This window comes from Bacillus rossius, chromosome 8 (genome assembly GCF_032445375.1).
Source record: "Bacillus rossius redtenbacheri isolate Brsri chromosome 8, Brsri_v3, whole genome shotgun sequence".
Lineage (NCBI taxonomy): Eukaryota > Metazoa > Arthropoda > Insecta > Phasmatodea > Bacillidae > Bacillus > Bacillus rossius.
Window position 1 is genome coordinate 38,647,127 of NC_086336.1, and position 21,482 is coordinate 38,668,608.

The following is a 21,482-nucleotide window of genomic DNA, read 5'->3' on the forward strand; positions in this document are numbered from 1 at the left end:
GGCCTAAATTTCTAATACATAGTCCGAAAAAAAATGAAATTAGGTTAAAAAACTACGGCGTGGCCCCAGCCCCTAGGCATTAAATTGTCCCTTAATAATTTTTCATTTGTTTCGTGACTTGCCGACGACGCGACCCGAGTTCGGCGACGATCGAGCAACAAGTGACTTGGTCGACGAGATTACCTTCCCTTGTAAAGGTGAAAACAAGGGAGGCAACCCCGTGGGCCAACTGGCCAATCACAGTACAGCATTCATCAACATGCCCAAATAAGGAATTTCGGCCGAGCGCATCACACTACGCCAGGACTCGCCCTGATTGGCTGGCTAGTGGTAGCCTCCAGAGACCCTTCCAGACGGTCGCTACAGCTGTGCGTACAACGTGACGCGTAAATCCCAAACACGCATTTACAAAGTGAAAAATAGCTTTCTGGCGCCAGAGTGTCGCGCCTGTCCGCTCTTCCTTCTGTACCTTCCAGACTATTCTCAAAATATTACACTAGCAATATCCAATAGAATATAAAATTACCCAAAAAATTCAAATACAATGTTAAAAATTTAGTAAACAAAGTTGAAATTCATATAAAAACTTTTGTTTAAAAATGATGTCCTGTAAAATTATAATCTATACTGCTTTAATTACTGACATTAATTATCAAATGTTAACATTAATTATTATGAACTAGAGTTAACCCTCAAATTTATAATTAAGTATCTCAAGGAAATAAGTATTTTAAGGCTTTCCATGAAATTTAACCAAAGTAATTAATAACAATTCTTAACAGCTCTGAACTGTTTTCTATATCAACAAAAAAAAATATCCTTCACATCAAACTTATTCTTAATATTCTTATGACCCTTTTTGCAATGCTACACAGTAAACTTTTTTTTAACAAAATCCCACTTAATGTTTCCTTCTAATAAGTCTAAATGTCTTAGTACCCACATGAAGAAAGAAACTTCTTGACAGGGTTTTACCGTATGTGCACACCTAAAACCAAGTAGCTAGATTCCTTGATTTTTTTTTAACGAATTGAGAGTTGAATAGCGCAGTTTTTATCAATCTTTGTTTCTGCCCATCAAGACCGAAAATTAAAAAGCACCCGATGTGGCAAGAGGGGCAAATAATTTTGTTGGGACCCCCCCTCTCATTATTTTATGTAAAGCTTTTCAAACCCCCAATTTAAAAAAAATTCTGAAGACTGCAAAAGTGAATGTGATAACTGTAAACATGATCGGTGTGTATCGTGCGTGGTTTACAATTAATTCTATGAACAATATATTTGTAAAGGGTAAACATAGGCATTAAAAGAATCTCTAAATTCAACCAGAGCCCATCTATTGCTCCCCATCCCTCCTCTTTCTTGATGGCCGTAAAATCTTATATAACAAGAGTGGTTGTTCAATTGAACTTAGGACAATGAGATGAACTACCTAGTTTCAAAGATACAGAAGCACCATTCCATTCCTTCTGTGTAAAATAATTTATAATTTTTTTCCTTAGAATTATACCTCAGAAAAAACCTCTGGAAAACTACTTTTCATAATATCCAAACATTATGTGCTTACGTTTTCGTCCACATAAGAAACTGCAACTTTGCACTTGTATTGACCATACAAAGCGCAAAAGGTATCATAACACAAACAAGCCCTATACATAAAACGTAAATTAAACACTTGTTCATAAATGCTGTTAAAATTAGAAACTAAGACTAAATAAAGTACTTAATGTCATCAAACATATTTTCATTTAATTTTTATATTTTAAAAACATACCGCATCATTAAGTTATGGTTAAAAATGAACTTCACGAGTGCAGCAATGAACATTGTTGCCAAATGTATGACATATGAAATAATGCCAATTCCATCACACAAACAGAAATGCGCTTTCTTGGTTTCAAATATTTAGGCCATAATTTTCTATTCGATTTTCAGAAATATCAGAGCGGTTTTAAGTTTTTGCAGTTGGTCATCATGTATGAGCAAAAGTAAATTAAAAAAATTTAAATGAGATTCAAAAGTGGATGTGATAATTGTTTACAGTTAATTTTATGAAATAAAAACTTTTGGTTTCTAAATTTGGCATTCCAGGCAGTATTGGCAAAGGTGATCCAGGTGTGACTTCAGCACGTATTTGGAAATTCAAGAAATTACCAGATAACATGAAGCAATGCATTTATTTTGCCCTTCTGTCCTGAAAACTAAATATGATTCAACAGGAGGCACGTAATAAAATATCCTAAAGTTAAAAATGAGTTAGTCATTATTCAAGATAAAACCATGAAAGGAGGTTACCAATGAACCTTTTTTTCTTTAGCGCTGGCAATATTGTCAATAACAAATACTAAATATATTGAAGAATGAGTATTTATTTACAAAAATTTGAAGTAGAATAGGGCATGAGATGTTAATTTCCTTTGTATATTTGTTACTTATTTTTTGTTCTTGTGTGTTTGTGTACTTGAAATCATTTTGACTATTAATGTGGATGGTTTATGACAGACTTATAAATATGAACATTTAAAAACTAAATACAGTAAAACCTCCATTAACGAATATTCTATTTAACGAAAAACCCCATGCAACGAAATAACATTTTGGTCCCGCCGAACCGCCATAAGATCAATGCTGTTTTAACCTCTAAATACCGAATATTATTTGTTCCGAAATAGTGAAATTCCCTTTACAACGAACGGCCGCTTTTGAAAAACACGCAAAAATAAACATCTCTTACAAGAAATCCACTATTTTTTTTTTATTCTCTGCTTTAAAATACGTGCGTATAACCTTAAAATAATATGCACCATCGCGGAAGTCAATAAATAAACAAAGAATCATGGATAACACACGTCGTGTATACATGCCACACTTTGTTCAAAATGGCGGGTACATTTAGCGCTAGTGGCGGAAACCTCCTGTACCATCGCTTTGGCAAGACGAACAACTAGTAAATTTTGCGTTTCTATGGTTAAATATGCGCACACGCAAATATTTATAACTATGGTGTAGTACAATTTCATTTTTTTTCAGTTTTCACTGTTGTTTATTTATTTTTCACACGTAGTTACGGAAATCAACACGGTACTACTGTAAAATGAATTTTAATCCTATAAAACGGCAACAGATTGGCATTTAAATAAAACTAGAAATTTTTAATGCAGTTGATGAAGGTGGAAAAAAAAGTGATATAGCTAAACGTCTCGACATCCCAGCGTCTACACTTTCGACCATATTATACAACCGGGAACAGATCGAAAACAACGCTTCTCTGGTAGGAACAAATCGAAAACGTGTGAAAGTACGTAAAAAAAAAATTATGATTTGGACAAGATACTGTTTGACTGGCTAATGGAGGCAAGGGTATCTAACATCAACATCTCTGGGCCGATTTTACAAGAAAAGGCACGCCAGGAAGCACTGGGGATGGGAATTAATAATTTCCAAGCATCAAATGGTTGGCCATTAAACAAGTGTATTCTATGTACTTTTTCATGTTTAATTCCTCATATCGTATTAAACAGTCAGAAAGACAGTTCTAGCCATTTATGTGAAGGTTTATGATGACTAGAAATATATCGTGCAAAAACTCCATTTAACAAACCCCTTTACAACAAACACAACAAATTTTGGTCCCTTGAGATTTGTTAAATAGAGGTTTCACTGTAGTACTTTCTGTATACCAAATTAAAAGACATGTTTCAATGCTGTTGCTCCTGAAAATCCAATATCTTACCTGACTGAATCCCGCCCTGAAGTAGAAATGCCTCTCCTCTCCACCTTTAAATTTTTCATAAGATGTTTCAAATCTCAGTTTGCAATATGCTGAGCAAACAGGAAGAAATAATGGCTTTTCTAACACATGTAAACATTAGGAAAGTTCAGTAATTTTATTGGCACATATTTTTTTCTTGCACTTGATTAATACATACAATTTCTTGGTTTGCAAAGTTGAACATCTGCATCATCAAAATAGGGCTTGATAAATAAAAAAAAAATATACAACATACACGTAATGAAAGTTAGAATACAACAAATTTAAATTTGATTGCAACACAATAAATATAAAATATTTTAACAGAATGCTTGCGAGCTAACTAAAGAAACAAGACCTTTTTATGGTTGCTTGTGAATACACATACATAATTAATAAGTATTTGTTTTAAGTATTAGTCCTGCGGTCTGCACACTGAATAAAATTAAGTTTAAACCTACAATTAATAATATAGGTACAAAAAACAATGAATAAATAGTTTCAATTATTTTATAGTTAGAAACGCTACAAAATAATGTAAGAAACAATTTTCCTAAAACAGAAAATGTTTCAGCGGTAGTTACCCTGTTGGTATCCACCCCTACCCCTGCCACCTCGGGCACCCCTGCCTCCTCCACCCCCTCCCCCTCGATAGCCACCACCCCCTCCTTGGTAGTCACCTCCCCCTCCTCCTTGATAACCACCCCCTCCCCCCCCCTCCTTGATAGCAACCCCCTCCCCCTCCCCGGCCACCACCACCCCCACCCCCCTGGTTCCAGCCTCCCTGCACCCTACCCCCCTCTCTCCGCTCCACCTCTGCCACCCTGGAAGCCACCGCCGCCACCGCCACCGCCGCCGCCAAAGCCACCCCCTCCTGTAACACAGCAAGAGCCCCTCCAATGGCGAAAATGCTAAAACACAAGACGTGATCTTGCATGATACAGTGAAAGGCCTTTAATCTGGTATGTTTGGTACTGTAGCCATGCAGGATTAACAATCTTGCAGATTATCAAATGTCAATATAGTTTCAACCAGAATAAAAAATGTGAAACATGACCAGCTAGAAAATTTTATTTGAAATATAAAATTCCAACAAGGAATTGAAACCCTATTATTTTATAGGTTAAAATTTAAGATCTTATTAGTATACAATTGACTTTATTGTTTGAGTATTTGAAAAAAACTTGTAGTGAAATGAAAAGTGATAGTAATGATAAACTCTGAGTGAACTATAAATGCCGGCAGCACAGTAATGGAATCTGGCGTTCATGGTTATCAGCAGGAATCCACCCAAAAACATCTGATCGCAAGCAGCTTAATTGGTACCGGATTAAAGATTTTTCACTGTATTGTGCTTAAACCACTACTGGTATTTAAATGTTAAGAAAATAACAGTGTAAACAAAAGTAGGTAATCAACAAAATAAACTTGACAATTTTTTGCAAACCTATGCATATGAAGTAATTTTTTAAAAATTAATAAAAGTTACATTATAACAAAATTTAAGGTTAGCCTAAAAAAAAATGATTCTTCACTAATTTATTATTGATTTTTTTTTTTTCAAGCAGTATTCATTATAAGCCTTAGCCTCTCACATGTTCAGTTTTAAGAAATAAAAATTTACATCATTAAGTGAACAGGCTTGAAGCTGTGTTTCACCTGACAACTTGCACCATTGCCTAACTATCACATTATTTACAGCAGCTCCACTACGAGCGACTTTAGCAGCGCCGCAGTATGGTACACACTTCCACGCTCTGAAAGCTTTAGCGGTCAGAAAAATTGTACCACTCTCTCCACAGGTATATCAATTTCAAGCTTACGAAATATGGAGCGACATTTATTCAAGTGATTTGCACATCAGACGCTTCATATTTATTTGATATTTAATTTTATTTCTAGTAAAGTTGAATAAAATCCTTTTTCCTAATATTATTTAATACATTGCATATTTAGTAAAACATATTGAAAAGTTAATTTTATCGTGTAGAAAAATGATTTGGTTTACTGAATGTCTACTATAATAATGTTTATGGACTACGATATTGTGGAGCGCTCAAGAAGCTATTATCTAGTACTTGAATGCATGTTTTTGGTGTTACACACAAGGTCTATACAGGTATACTTTCTATGCAAAAATTCAGCTTTGGACAAATTTTTTTAGAGGTTTGAGGCTTTTTAAGTCTTTGTTTTCTGTACTAAATGAAATTGGGTGAATGAAACAATGTGCGACAGAGGCATGCACCAAATACTCTGTAAAAATGTGGGAAAACACGATGAGCTACTAGTCTGTGCAGTAAACAAACTATGTACCTGTGCTGAGAATGTTTCAACGCCACTCTCAAATGCAACAAACTATCCTCCATGATGTGTGTGAAAAGATTACTGTAAATGAAACAGTAAATCAAACAACTGTACCTCATTACAGCTAATGGCTACTGGGTTTGATTCCTCACAGAGGTATTTTCACTTGTAGCAAATTTTCATCCTGAGTTTAGGACTGGGTACTGCCTTCATGATGAGAAGGGATTGGTGGAACCACCAAGCCAAGCCAATGGCTAGGGGACCAAACCAGTCTCCTGGCCGGTACAATTCCTGGTGATGTAGCATTGAAAAGCCGACAGCAACTATCATGACCGACGCTTGGCGCGAGGCGGATCAGCACACGACTCACCTCCTGGTCGCTGCTGCTGCCAGCTGGGCATTTCCGGTGGTGGCGGCTGCTGCTCGCTCGGTCTGCCGCCGCGGTCCGGAACCTGCGTGTGGGCACACCCTGTGTTACTCACACACACTGTGTGTACTAGCTACTTTGCTGCATGCCATTACAGTGGACGTTCCACGCAATTAACAGCATCAAAAAATTATTTCAACAACATAAAACTAGAGCACACCCTCACCTATCATACTTAATTTTGTTTTTTTAAATTTTCCAAACATTTATTATTTCATTTAAGAAACTTTTCTTTTTCAAATTATTGACAATTTTTTTCTTATATTTTGAGCTGTTTGTGTTGTGATCTGTGCTCGTAATGCACAAAAACAGCAACAATTTCTCATGGCTGTTTACAAAAATTTCAAACTGCCTGTGAACCAACTTGATACGGAATGGGAGGGTGAGTAATGTTTTACTGGTGCAAAGGGTTCTCTTGCTATGACAGATTGCCTAGGTACCTAAATAAATTCTAACTTGTAGGCAATGAGCAGTATTCTCAATCTGTGATTAAAATCTAATGTCTGCATATCCCCAATTTAAACTCAAATGGTGCAATTTATGCCAAAAGTATAAGTTTGCATACCAAGTATCATCAAATGTTTAATATACAATACATAAACATGTTTCAAAAACAAATTTTTAAATTGAGTTCACTTTAATCATATGAACTAAATTCTGCATTTATGGTATCCCTGTTTAGACTATAGTAATGTGTCTTATTATATTTTAACTGTTTTTTGAGTAACTACAATGTAATGTTTGACGAAAGTTATAAATTTTGATAATTGAAGAGGTAAAGATTGCAGCTGAAGTTAAAGAGTCTTAAGTCACTGAGCAAGCTGGTAGCATATAATTGACTTGAAGCTATTTAAACTATAAATTATTGGTTTATGCACTGGCCAGTCAAATTAAAATCAAAGATAATTTAGCTTAATCAAAACTAACATAAATTAGTTTGTACATAATACTGATATCATAGTGTCATATATTTTTGATTATGTTAATCACTGATAAATGTATACATAGATATTGATGTGATAATATCATAAAACATAACTTTTCAAGTAGCATTCTTTTATTATATATAAATGTTTTGATATTGTGACTTTCACAGTAATAATAACACAAATTTGAGTTGCAGGATTGATATATAATAGTCGGAATTTGGTTAGCTTCGAAGGTCTCAGCATTCCACTTAAGTTTAAGAAACCAGGAAGAACACATTCATAATAATCTATTAATTGGAGTTGATACAGTAACTCACACACAATTTTTTCTTAAGGTACATATAAATTTATTCTTTTTAAAAGGAAAAATGTACTGAAAGATTAATATTGTATGTAAAAATATATATCAGGTGCTAAATTTTTTAAACTTATTATCCATGAATTTTCTTAAGACAGTTTTACTGTATTTAGAGTCTACATGCATAAAACCTGTGTAGCACAGGGTAATATGTTGATGACACCTGGCTCTCTGACCTCTTGCGAGTGATTCCCTGTCGTGATGAGAGCACCGGCCAGCCTAAAACTCAGGGAGTGAACGGGTTCTCACCTTGTGGCTTACAACAGGGGGCCAGGACAACAGTGACCCCTCGAGCTGTCGGCCGCTCGAGACGCCACTTAGTTCGGTCTATGTATGTCCGTAGTTCTGTCTATGTCGTTAAGGAACTGGCTGCTAAACGGCGAACCACTCACGAGTCGCTAGTGGCGAAGCGCGGAGCAGCGTTCAGACGCGTCCGTCGCGGATGAGAGGCGAGCTACGACTAACTCCCACGCACCGGCGCACGGCGAGCGGGAAGCAGGAGAGACAGTACGTGGTCCGGGTCAGATAACACTGTCGTTCATCACACCATCCGCCGCGACTCAAGGCCTTCCCACCCTGTCGCCCGGAGCCTGTGACGTCACGGGTAAGAGGCCAGGAGAGGGTTGGTTGGGCAGGCTCAGGAATGTGTAACGGTCAGTGCAGCTACTTGCCTTGACCGTAGCAGGGGTGTTTCTGTGGTGCGTTGTACGTTACTTTTAAATACATCAGTCGTGAGTGAGCATAATAAATGTGTCATGGTATACAAGTGTTGTGTTCCACAATGTCGTGGAAATTATGAAGGTGGTCCGAAAGTTCACGTCTTCAAATTTCCCGACAGTGAAATTACACTTATGCCCAGACCAGACGGCTATGGGCAACAGCGGGCCTAGGGACCAGGATATAGATACGACAGCTGTCGTCAATGTATGTATCCATGTGTCTTTTTGAGTAACTATTAAACAATATTCCTTCTATAGAGCACAAATATGATCAGATTAAATAATTCTATTCTATTGTAAAGTAATTGTACTTTGATGAACCTTTAACACTGAAATAAAATAAAGTTGTTAATGGATCAAATGTGGTCAATATGGCCACAACTACATACTCACCCTCCCAATGATGACCTTGTTGATGGACGACTGAGTGTTCTTGCGTACTGACGCACTGCTGGTCTTCTCTATGATGGCCAGGTCATCCCTAGCAGCCAAGAGATCTGACAAGTCCACGTCAGGCTCCACGGTCAGAGCCTTCCTCTTTGACAGGAACAGCGATGCTATCTGGTCCTCCTTATTCTTGACTCGGTCCGACCACTGGCACAATACAGGGTTAAGAGTGGGGGTTTCAGTCAACTCCCAAACAATTATTACCGCATGTTGCCCTGGAAATTGTTCAGTCAAGTCTTTCTAACTGTTAAAGATTAATACTACCCTGTAGTTTATTTTAAATATTAATATTAGCATTAAGGAAAGAGATAGTTAGGGTAAAGATTACATATATGGTGAATTGCGATAAAACAGAAATAACACCGAAAAGCATGTCAAAACACAGCTTAACAACGAAATGAAAGTTAATACCTCATATAGAACCAAACGCAAGTTATAGCATGGAATTAAGTAGCATTTAATAAAACTTAATTAAACTTATAATAAAATGAATTCTTTAATGTTTGAAATTCAAGGAATGTTATTATTTCTAGACAAAAATTTGTACCAAAGTGCATGGATTAAAAAATTAATTTAAATTTTTTTACTGTGTATCCCTTATTGAATCAATTTAAAACCATAAATGCTCACTAATTTATTTTTATTGCTCAGAATGTATCTGTTTTAGACCAATTTATTAAAAAAATTTTTTTACTGTAAAAATGTAGAATTTAAATTTTACCCCTATTTTGTATTACAAAACAGCTTTCATAAAATTAAAAACACCATAATCATCTGGTTTAAAAATGAAACTGGACTAAAAATAAAACCATAAAATCTTGTCTCTACATGCAGTGATAAAAGCTGGCAAAGAAAAGGGTTTCTGTGTCACAGTTATGCACTGAGGCTTTAGAGCACGGTTTCCCTGCCACTAATGTGCCATGAAGTGTCTGCAGGTGTCCTATGTGATTTTGGTAGATACTTCAAAACAATTAATATATGAAACTGTATGTATGTATTTCTAATAAAATTTTAACATAATCATTAAATACACTTGCCTCTCGAAGTAATGCCTTAATTCGTTTCAGGAAAACAGTCAATTAATCAAACATGTTTTTACCATAAGTGTGTAAATTAATTAAAATAATTGTTTTCCAGACTTCTGAAGTGACTATTTCAATAACTAGTTAGTTGTAAAGCACCCATTGAAAAATATACACAAAATATTTATTAAAATTTATATTTATTTTAATATTATACAAATAAAATTATTTCTGATATATATAGATAGATAAAAAAGTACTTGAAATTTTTTTTTTGACAAAGAACCTCTTGTAACACTACATACACTGTGTGTGAATCGTCTCATTCAGTAATCTTTAATGAATTATAACAACATACATAATAAAAATTGATTTTCAGAGATAAATAGAATATTTACTTAATTTGTAAAGTTAATTATTCTAATTATAATTATAATTATAAAAGTAAAAGAATGATTAAAATCTCACAAATAAAATAAACATAAAAGCTCTTCTTTAACTTCTTATGCCATCTTCTGGCGAAAACTTCAAATGCACTTCTTGACACATATAAAAAGATATGACAAGTATTGCTGTGTGCAAAACAGCAAGTGCGGCTACCTGCAGAATGCCAGCGTGCGGCGGGAAGTCGCCCCCAGGAGTCTGAGGCCGGCATTCTGCAGGTTTTGTTTTATGATGTTTATTATCTAAATTCTATTTTAAAATGTTTATAAATTTAGACTAAATGTGTTTACTTTAATTAATACTGCAAATTGATTTTAATGGGAGCAGTGTTATCCTATATATAGTTACGCTCATCACTGATATAATGATTGCGTAGCGCTGTGAGGTAGCACCTACCTGCAGAATGCCAGCGTGCGGCGGGAAGTCGCCCCCAGGAGTCTGAGGCCGGCATTCTGCAGGTAGGTGCTACCTCACAGCGCTACGCAATCATTATATCAGTGATGAGCGTAACTATATATAGGATAACACTGCTCCCATTAAAATCAATTTGCAGTATTAATTAAAGTAAACACATTTAGTCTAAATTTATAAACATTTTAAAATAGAATTTAGATAATAAACATCATAAAACAAAATTAAAAAACATATACTATAAAAAATCCCAGCCCACAATGTTTAAATAATGTGCCTTGGGCATAACATTTACTTACTAAATAGGCCTTAACAAATCTATCAAATAATTATGTTATTAATATAAAGCTCTATTTCAATGTATAATAAGATATAAAAAAGCAATAACTCTACATTTCCAATAAATTTAAATATTATTTAACCTACTCTGTTGTGTATTAAATGAACTAGCTGCCCTACCCGGCTTCGCACGGCTATACTAATGGAAAAAAATTAAGCCACATCTCCCATTTACAGTAATGGTAAATTAAAAAAAAATTCAGTGAAAATTTATTACAATGCTGTATAATGTACCGGAGTAAAAAAGAATAGCACCGATGGTTTCCCAACTCGTGCACGAAACGTACAACTGATGTACCCGTACTTCGCTACAGCAGTCTACAGGCAGATTACTCTTGCGCCGCTCATTATACATGCCCCTCCTTGTGGGTACGCCACTGCTATGCGATGCCCGTTGCCATGGAGATGCAGAAGGCATGAAAAATGCAAAATCGTGTTCTCATGCAGACAAAGTACCCACTGTTGCCTGGTTTTAACCACCCATGGGATCTAATTTTCGGATCAACCTGATTTCCGGTTTTTTTTGCCCCAATATGAACCTCTCTCTTTAAAATCGGTGCAGGTCGTCAACACGGAAATGTTTAGATCGCCGACCAAGAAATCTGGTTCCAGTTCTAGTGAAACTCAGGAACTACCCACGTTGGAGATAACCAAGCTGGAAATAATGAAGCCAGATGCTTTTAAACTCGATGATTTAATTAAAAAGGTTGAACTGCTTTGCAATAAAGTTGATGCTCTTCAAAACGAAAACGCTCAACTTAAGTGTCTGCTTATCGACTCCCGCTCTGAAACGGCTGTGATTAAACAAGAACTCATCTCAATAAAAGAAAGTTTGTTTGTAATAAATAAAAGTGAGATATCTTATAGTCAGGCTTTAATGAAGTCTTCGAGCGACAAAAAAACTGAACGTGTAGCAGCACAGAGCGTCTCGGGTAACGGGCGTCCGTCCAGTGACCTACTTCCGACGCAGCAAGAAAAAAGTTATGTCACCAAAAACAACCACACCAACCAACATGCTGACACTGACGGCTTCACCGTTGTGCAAAATGCACGAAAATCCAAAATGAAGGCGAATACAGAATCCAAGCGTGAGCCGGAAAGAAAGAAAACACAGATGCAAGTGGGTATAAGGAATATTCCCACCCTTAAAACGGTCGCCAAGCCTGTTCCGAGAAGAACAAAAGCACTGTTTGTTACTCGTTTTGATCCTTCTGTTCAAGCAAACGAGATAGTTGACTACATAACTAATGAACTCAATCTTTCACATGTTAAGGTAGTGAAACTTAGAACCAAATTCGATTCTTACGCTTCGTTTCACATAGTAGTACTTGAAGAAGATTTTAATAGAATAAATAACATAGTATTCTGGCCGAGTGGGTGCTTAATCAGTCCCTTCTACGGTAAACTCCACCCGGAACAAATTGCTACCAGTGACTCTACATCAAATAATTCCGTCAGCACTGATAAGACCGTCATCCCCATGAAGCCCTTATCAGCTGATGTCACTGCAACAAACCTGTCTCCGGTGCCAGGAGGAGCACCGTAATTTGTTTTCGTGCATCCTATTTCAAAGGAATTGGAAATTTTTTATCAAAACGTCCGTGGTCTAAGAACTAAATCAAAAGAATTCTATGAAAACATTATTATCTCTAATTATGATTTTATCTGTCTAACTGAAACCTGGTTCAACGATCTTAGCATTAATTCCCACTACTTCACAGACCAATACTCAATCTACAGAAATGATAAGAGACGCCTTGCTGACTTCTAAAGATCGTGGTGGCGGTGTTTTGATAGCAGTCAATAAGTTTAAATTCACTTCTATTCAGCCTATATTTCACCTGGACTACCCCGGAATTGAATCTGTTTGGTTAAAAGTTAAAATGTCTCAGAATAAATCCTTTATAATTGGCAATATATATTTACCACCCCAAACATCACCAAATATTTATTCATCTTATTTTGAGACTTTAGAAGATAAACTGGCTTCTTATCAAGATGAGTTAGTGCTACTTGGTGATTTTAACGTCCCAGGTGTTGATTGGACCAATAATCTAACTACCAACATTGTGCACACGCACATTAAGACTAAAGCACAATATCTTATAAACTTTATATCTAGTCTTGGTCTATTTCAGTATAATACAATCCTATCATCCAAAAACCTCTTAGATCTTTGTTTTACAAACATCTCGCAATGTTCAGTATCTCATGCGGATGAAGCACTTGTCACTGAAGACCCATATCATCCTGCCTTAATTATAAAAATAATATCTGACAGCATTCCTTATGTGGTCAGTTCTACTAGAGTCTCTAGATCCTATATAAATGGTGACTATCTTGGTCTTTACAATGCTGTTAAAAACTATGATTGGTCAAATTTCTATGAATCTACTGATGTTAACTATCTTGTTGATCAATTAACTACTTGTATATGTCACAATATTAATGAATTCATCCCCGTTTTCATTAGCAAACCATCTAAATACCCTGTTTGGTTTTCAAAAGACTTAATTCAAGCTTTAAAATCCAAGAAACATTTTCACAAACTTTACAGAAGAAACAAAAATATGTTCTATTATACTAAATTTTCATTCTTTCGAAAACAAACCAAATATCTTATCAAGCGTGATAAAATAAATTGGACCAGAACCACTAACAATAATATCAAGAACAACCCTAAGAAGTTTTGGCGCTATGTCAAATTAATAAAAAACGGTTATCATGAACAGCATTCGTTAAAAGTTAATGATGTTGTATCTAGTGATCCAGTGGTGTTGACTAATGTATTTGCTGAATACTTTTCAAGTGTTTATGTGTCCTCTAATGTCAATTACCAAGTTCCCACCTTAAATTCATTCCTTGATACAATATCTGTTCCCTCTGTTTCTGACAGCCTTGTGCTTTGGGGCATAAGGGCTCTAAAACCCTCAATGTCTACAGGACCCGACGGGATTCCTAATTTTATTCTGAAAAACCGTTCAAATATATTAGTACCCCTATTAAAACATTTATTTAATACTAGTTTAAGAACCCAAGTTTTTCCAAATAAATGGAAAATTGCAAAGGTCATTCCAATTCATAAAAACGGTAGCAAATTAAATGTGGTTAACTATAGACCAATATCACTATTAAATGGTCTCTCTAAAATTTTTGAAAAAATAGTTTTTAAAATCACTAATTTCCAACTAAAAAATTGTTTATCTAGTAATCAACATGGCTTTAGATCAGGAATGACCACAGCCACCAATCTAATTACTTTCCTCAATCCTATTTTTAATGAAGTCATTAGCAGGGGTCAGGTAGTTGCCTGCTATTTTGATCTTGCTAAAGCTTTTGATACTGTAAACCATTCATTACTATTAGGCAAGTTACATAATTTCGGTCTTAGTGACAATTATGTTCATTGGTTTTCTAGCTACCTTAAAAATCGAACTTTTTTTTGTATCTATCAACAACTCCAATTCTTCAAATTTTATAGCTAGTTCTGGAGTTCCTCAAGGTGGTACCTTGTCTCCTTTACTTTTTAACATATTTATTGATGACATTACTAAAATTCTGAATCATTCTTCTGGCACTCTATTCGCAGATGATCTAAAAATAAGTAGAAAAATTTTCTCTCTTAATGACTGTTTATTATTACAAACTGACATTAATGAAATTAATAACTGGTGTAAAGCCAATCTTGTGACCCTCAACAAAGGCAAAACAAAAATAATATCCTTTACCAGAAAATACCTTCCTATCAAATACGATTATAAATTGGGCAACACCTTAATTCAGAAATCCTCTTCTCTCAAAGATTTAGGTATCATTCTAGATTCTAAATTGTTCTTTCACCAACATGTTCAACATTTAATTTCTAGTTCCCGAAGAACATTAGCTTTAATTAAATATGTCACATGTTATGCTACCAAAACTGATTCTATCCTCTCACTTTATTTAGAATTAATTAGGTCAAAACTAGAATACTGCTCAGTAATTTGGAACAACATTAATATGTGCGATAATATGAAAATTGAAAATATACAGAATAAATTAATAAATATTATTATTCAAAAACAACTTCCTCTACCCAATCTGATATCTCTCTCAAGTCGAAGAGAATTACTTGACTTTATTTTTATTAAAAAATGTTACACAAACAAATTAAACTGTAAATATATACTTGACAACACCGGTTTAAGAGTACCTCCTTTTAACAGTCGTTTAACTTCCACTTTATGTACAGTTAACAGAAATAATGATATTATCTTTAGGCTAATAACCAATTTTAATAAATTTGATAAAGACTTTGATTATTTTCCTTAGTTCCTAATGATCATATGTGTTTTAGTTCTGTATTGTCTAAATTGTAACGTTTGATTTTTGTTTTATTGTCTTTTGTTATGTGTGTTTTGTTTTTATATGTATTATATTGTATTGTTTTGTGTTTTTCATTTATGTTTATTATTGTGAGTGTATATGTATCTAATTGTGTGCCAACCATTAAAGGCTTTGTCCTGTTGGTTGGCATGTTACAATTACAAATAAATAAATAAATAAATAAATAAATAAATAAACAAATAAATAAATGTAATCCTGCATAACATAAGGAACATTACTGTGAAGTTTCAAGTCTGTAAAATATATATACTTGAAAAAAAGGGCAATAAAAAAAAACAAATTAAACACAGAGAGAGGAAAAAAAACAATAGTTTAGGTTTGCGATTTAAAGTGATAAAAAGTATTTAAATACTAATTGAACTCTTATGAGGGTACTGATTGCTTCGTTGTTAATATCACACGGGTGTTTTTAACTTGTATGGGAAAATTAAGAATGATAAGGCATCTAGTGTGTGGCAACAATGTTAATAGGCAATAGGAAATAAACTTCTAGCGCCTGCGGCATTGTCAACACACACTTTGTACGTGTACTGCATGTTGTATCTAACCCCCTCCAACGCATTTGATTCTAAATTGGACTTTTAGTAAGAATCCCTATTGTTACTGATAATATAACATAGCATATAGCCTTCCTCGATAAATGTACTATCCAACACTGAAAGAATTTTTCAAATCGGACCAGTGGTTCCTGAGATTAGCGCGTTCAAACAAACAAACAAACAAACAAACAAACAAACTCTTAAGCTTTATAATATTAGTATAAATGTCTGCCAGTTATAACACTTTAATCACTAACTACATAACGTGCCATAAGCACACACTTGCACAAGATAAACTTTCCCTGAAAGCAGAGCTGCTGCTGACAGGCTGGAAATTGGCTGTACACTTGGACACTACGGGGTAAATTTCTGCATAACAGAAATCTCTGTACCTTTTCAATTGGGCTCAAGTCAATAGGCAATGAAGGAAACTAATAGCCTTTAAGCAAAGGGTAAGCTATCTTTTTTTATTCACATATTATTGATTTGTTTCATTATGTTAAGTGTGACTTCATCATTTTACAAGCACAGAAATTAAAATTCACTTATATGTAAAAGAGCGGTACCTTGAATCTATGACTGCTACTAATTCGTTGATTTAAAATTATGCAAATCAAACAGGGGCAGGTGTAATACAATAAAATACAAATGAGTTAATTTTTATAATGAAGGTTCTAAACATTCAAAACCCAGAAAAAATAATATGAAAACAATGTCATAAATTTCAGCTACTCATGATTAGAGAGTTGTGATCCAAACAAGTTGGTAAAGGCTGCTTTAGGACATGAGGAAACTACAACTAAGCTATAACTGTACACAAAAACTTAATTAACTAGTTTGAAGACATGGCACAGACTTATCTCTTTAATAATGGAAACTGACCTGAAATGACTGGATGGTTACATCCAACCGCTTGATCAACATCTCTCTCCGCAAGCGATACTCCTGCTGCAACTCGGCTTGTAGTTCTTCGAGTTGGTGCCACTGCTTGTCTGAAAGCACTCCAGTGAAAAGAGGCTTGCCAATCAGTTCAGGTGAAGCTTTTGCCAATACCTCCTTCATCTGCAATCAACAAAATATGGATACCTCCATAAAGATGTCTCCTCATTAAAAGCCACTGGCTAGACTGAGTTCACGGCCTGGTTTGTGGCCAGGCAACAACGGTACGACACGGTGGCATATGTGCTGTAAAAAAAAAAAATTTGGTCCTTTACACTCCATAGCCGCAATTTAACTTGCCAAAGCTGATGTTTGTACAACAGCCGATAGCGTAGACAGACCTGCGTGCGCATCTCTTCCCCCCTTGTTTGGCGAACTGTACCCCACGACACATCTGTTGTTTACAGAAGTTGAAACAGACTTCCTGGCGTTGTGCCCGACTTTTTTTTTTTGCTTGTGGAGATTTCGCGCTAACTGAAATTTACAGACGTGCTATTCAAGACTGGGGCAGTAAAATTAATATCCCGCTAAATGAATCCGTGCAATCTGAAGACATGCTAAGTGAGGGATAGGTATAGTTTGCTTTTTTTAACCTAGTGGTCTAGCTCACCACAGACTGAGTTTTAGCCTGGTTACAATTAAATTAGATTTGATCATCTACTGTCATTTAAATACTGATAATAATATTGATTTTAACTTCAAATATTACTTTCAGAGAACTATTACAGATTACTATTTATTGGCCTATTTGGTCACAGATCTGAATCAAACACCTACCAACCTGATCTAAAACCAAGCATTGTCTATACACCATGATCTGTGAAACAGCTTGAGAACTGCGTATGTGTAGTAAACTATATGTACAATGTTGAGACAGTGCTGAGGTCAATTTGGATTGAGGGACAGGCCCTTAATCAAGCACGACAGTGTAGAGTCACAATACGGCACTAACCTTCTGCTCCACCTTCCCAAACAGCAGCAAAGGTGTTATGTTTGCTGGTGGCTTTGGAAACTTGAGTGCTATCAGCATGGTCTTCAAATCACTTGCAGTCTTGCTCTCATTCTGAAACAACAACTAGTGCCTAAGCTACAAATAAGTACATTAATGATGCATAAAAAAAAAAAAAACCTATGGCTTTTGCTGTAAGTGTCAGAGGTGACTTCATAGCCACGGATAGAGTAAGGTTAAAGCAACTGTATTTTCAGCAGCATTATGTAGTTCTCACCCAGTCTACGTCATGAAACAGCTTGACCACCTGATGTAATTTTTGGATTGAAATTAATAAAACATACATACCTTTACATCAAACTACATTCCAACTTATTATTTTCTGTTTATAAAAGTATGAGTTTACATAATTTAAATGTCACATTCAACATGAACAAGAAAATTGTTAAAGTAATATTATGCAAAAAAACATCTGTATCTTGTTGACTCTTTTTAGATCCTTTAGCTTCTTTAGCATGTGAACACTTATAGTGACTGACTTGATGTAAGTTTTTGGACATACGCCATTGCTAAGAACTTTTTCTGTTGAAGAAAAACTAATAAAATAAATAAAAATACACCAGAAAGACAAAAAACACACAAAATTAAGCAAACAATTGCTGTTGTGAACAAGAATATAAACACCACAAAATATTCCGAAACAGAAATATGGTAAACAAAGAAAAAACAAAGAAAAAAGTACTAAGTGAACAAAAAAACACACAAATGATGACAACACAAAAATACTGAAACCAAAATAATTCAGCACAACAGTTGAAACAAGACAAAAACACGACAAAACGAAAAGACAAAAAAATACAATAGTTTTACCAAAACCGGAAACAAGCGACGTTTCGGGAACTGCTATCTGCTCCCGTCCTCAGGCAGAGACGCACATGGTACGGAAACACAGTTGCGACTCTTTTACCAAAACAGAAACAAGCGACGTTTCGGGAACTGCTATCTGCTCCCGTCCTCAGGCAGAGACGCACATGGTACAGAAACACAGGTGCGACTCTTCAACAGAAAAAGTTCTTAGCAATGGCGTATGTCCAAAAACTTACATCAAGTCATGCGCTCCCATTGCACAAATCTTTTAAAGATAACACTTATAGTGACTACTTATTTTTACACAACTAAATACCCCAAAATTATTTCCAAAAAATGAATTTTGTAAGCAGAATTCAAGAATTAAAAGCAATTTACATATATATGCCACTTCTTAACTTAACTGTGTAATAAAAAAAGGCCTTCTTACTCAGCAAGCTAGCTACACAACGAAGCTGCATCAACATTTACAAGATAAATGCTTTTTTAACAGACAGCTCTTTAAATAATACATAAGACAATTAGTAGCTTTTTAAAAAAATATATATATTCCATTAATGAATATTTGTAGTTAAAATCCATAAAAAATTTATACAAATAAATGTAAGTTTAGTGTTTGGTGCATTTTTCTTTCTTTCTTTTTTTAAAATTTAATTGCTGCAAGTAGAAATTGCTGACCTGCTAAACTCGCTGCAACGCCAGAGGCAATCTTAGAAAGTGTAAGATTAAACATTACAAGAAATATTGGCAAATTGGCTTATTGAAATTTTTTATAACAGGGCTTGTCCAATATTTTTATGCAAACTTGCAGGGGCTGATTTAGGAATAACTTCTGGGGAAGGGTGACACAGAGAGCTTGGAATAAATATCCTCTCCCCAATAAAACTGACAAACCAGTGAAGAACTCTCAGGAATTTTTTTAAAATAATACAAAAAACAAGATTAGGATATTATCAATAAATTCTACAAAAGCATACATTTTTGCAATTTAAGCTTAATTGACTGAGTCTAGATACCAATAACTTGGTTTAGATATTAGGTTCAGAGTTATTAATCCATTTTTGATAAGTATTTAATGAAAATAATCCAAAAATTTAATTCAGAAGTAATTTCATCCAGTGAATTTTTTAATTCACTCCTTTGAATCCACCTTTGCAATCCTATATACACAAAAAAATAATGGTAGCAATAAAATAAAATGTCAAAAATAACACAACAATTGTTGGTGCTATATGAAAGTTATGAAAGATGGTTACCATGATCAATTATTCTAATATCAAAATATTTTGCTCAATATTCTTACATGTTTGTGTCTGAACAAATAATTAATTAATTAATTTTAGTAATATGGCTACCAACAGTTAGGGGAACTTGTGAGGTGGGCTCAACATAAACTAAGGATAGGTACAGTCACTGTAGTAAAAAAAAAGACAAATAATGACAAAAAACATTATGAAAAAGGATTATACAATCACAATATTAAATACTAGCATTCATTAAATCCCAATTTCCTTTATCTCTGAGTATCTTGTACTAAGGGGCATTAAGTCCCTAAAATCCGCTCTGTCAACTGGTCCTGATGGAATACAGAATTCTAAGGTTATCCGAATCCACAAAAAAAAAAATTCACATTGGGTCAGGACACAGTATTATTTTGTCACGGAAGGACGGCATGTTAATTCAATCATAATAATCTCCTGAGTGTTATAAATATTAGTTAGGAAAATGTTTCGCAGGAAAATGTGAGTTGAAAGGAATTGTTTAACATCCGGTTTGCTTTTTAATATATGTAGAATTAATTTATAAAAATTATAATTTGTAATGACACAGGACAGGAAAAAGACATACTATTCTCTATTCAATGTGAAATTGCATTGTTTTACCTTTGAATAGAACACTAATTTAACAATGCTCTGTATGCTTAATATTTTACATTCAACATACACAAATTTTACATACAACAATAAATTTTTATAGTTCTGTTTACTAACATATTTCAGTTATGAAAACTCTTTAAGTATGGTCACGGAAGGACAACACGAAAGGAAATTTAGTTGCATTATTGTTAAAAAAATTCAATGGCTTGATAAATTGTTAATATTACATAGCAAAATGATAAAAAAACACATGTTAGAAGCAAAATAAGCTTCATTTACATCAGTAGGAGAGTTAAACTTGTAAATAACCCTATCACTACGAATTTGACATTCCTTAAGTGGATCAGGGAGTAAAGGCAACACACCACTTGAAACTGTAAATATATCACTTTCATCATATTCCTTTGTTGTCTAATCCAAATATATTCCTTTGTTGACTATTGCCTTCAACTCAATTTCTCAAAAATCACTTGGAGACAATAATTCTTTGATTATAACTAGTAACAAATCATGGAGTTCTTCTCAGAAATTACTTAGCATAGCACAAATTTTCCTTGACTTATTTTAGAGCTTTCAGCTGCCAAAACTAATACTTTCTTGTGACGATGTCTCTCAAGAGTTTTCATCGTTTCCTGGTAGTATAGTGTTAACATTCTTAATATGTAATTTCACAACATACACAGTTACTCTCCCGTCCAGAAAACACTGAATATATTAACAGTGAAGTATTTTTGCCAGTTTCAGCTAGCAGCACACAGTGATACGGAGTTCGAGC

The 21,482-nt window shown here is 34.6% G+C and overlaps 1 protein-coding gene across 1 annotated transcript in view; it reads right to left on the reverse strand.

The window, feature by feature from the left end:
• Positions 1-3,856: 3,856 nt before the first annotated feature.
• LOC134534760 (protein FAM98A) overlaps positions 3,857-21,482 on the reverse strand; it is a 43,107-nt gene continuing 25,481 nt past the window's right edge. The window contains exons 4-8 of the mRNA XM_063373297.1: positions 17,967-18,077; positions 16,958-17,137; positions 8,881-9,081; positions 6,425-6,506; positions 3,857-4,624 (exon numbers count right to left, since the gene is read on the reverse strand). Of these exons, the coding sequence (XP_063229367.1) occupies positions 4,542-4,624; positions 6,425-6,506; positions 8,881-9,081; positions 16,958-17,137; positions 17,967-18,077 (657 nt within the window). The 3' untranslated portion in view covers positions 3,857-4,541. The remainder of the gene's footprint in view (positions 4,625-6,424; positions 6,507-8,880; positions 9,082-16,957; positions 17,138-17,966; positions 18,078-21,482) is intronic.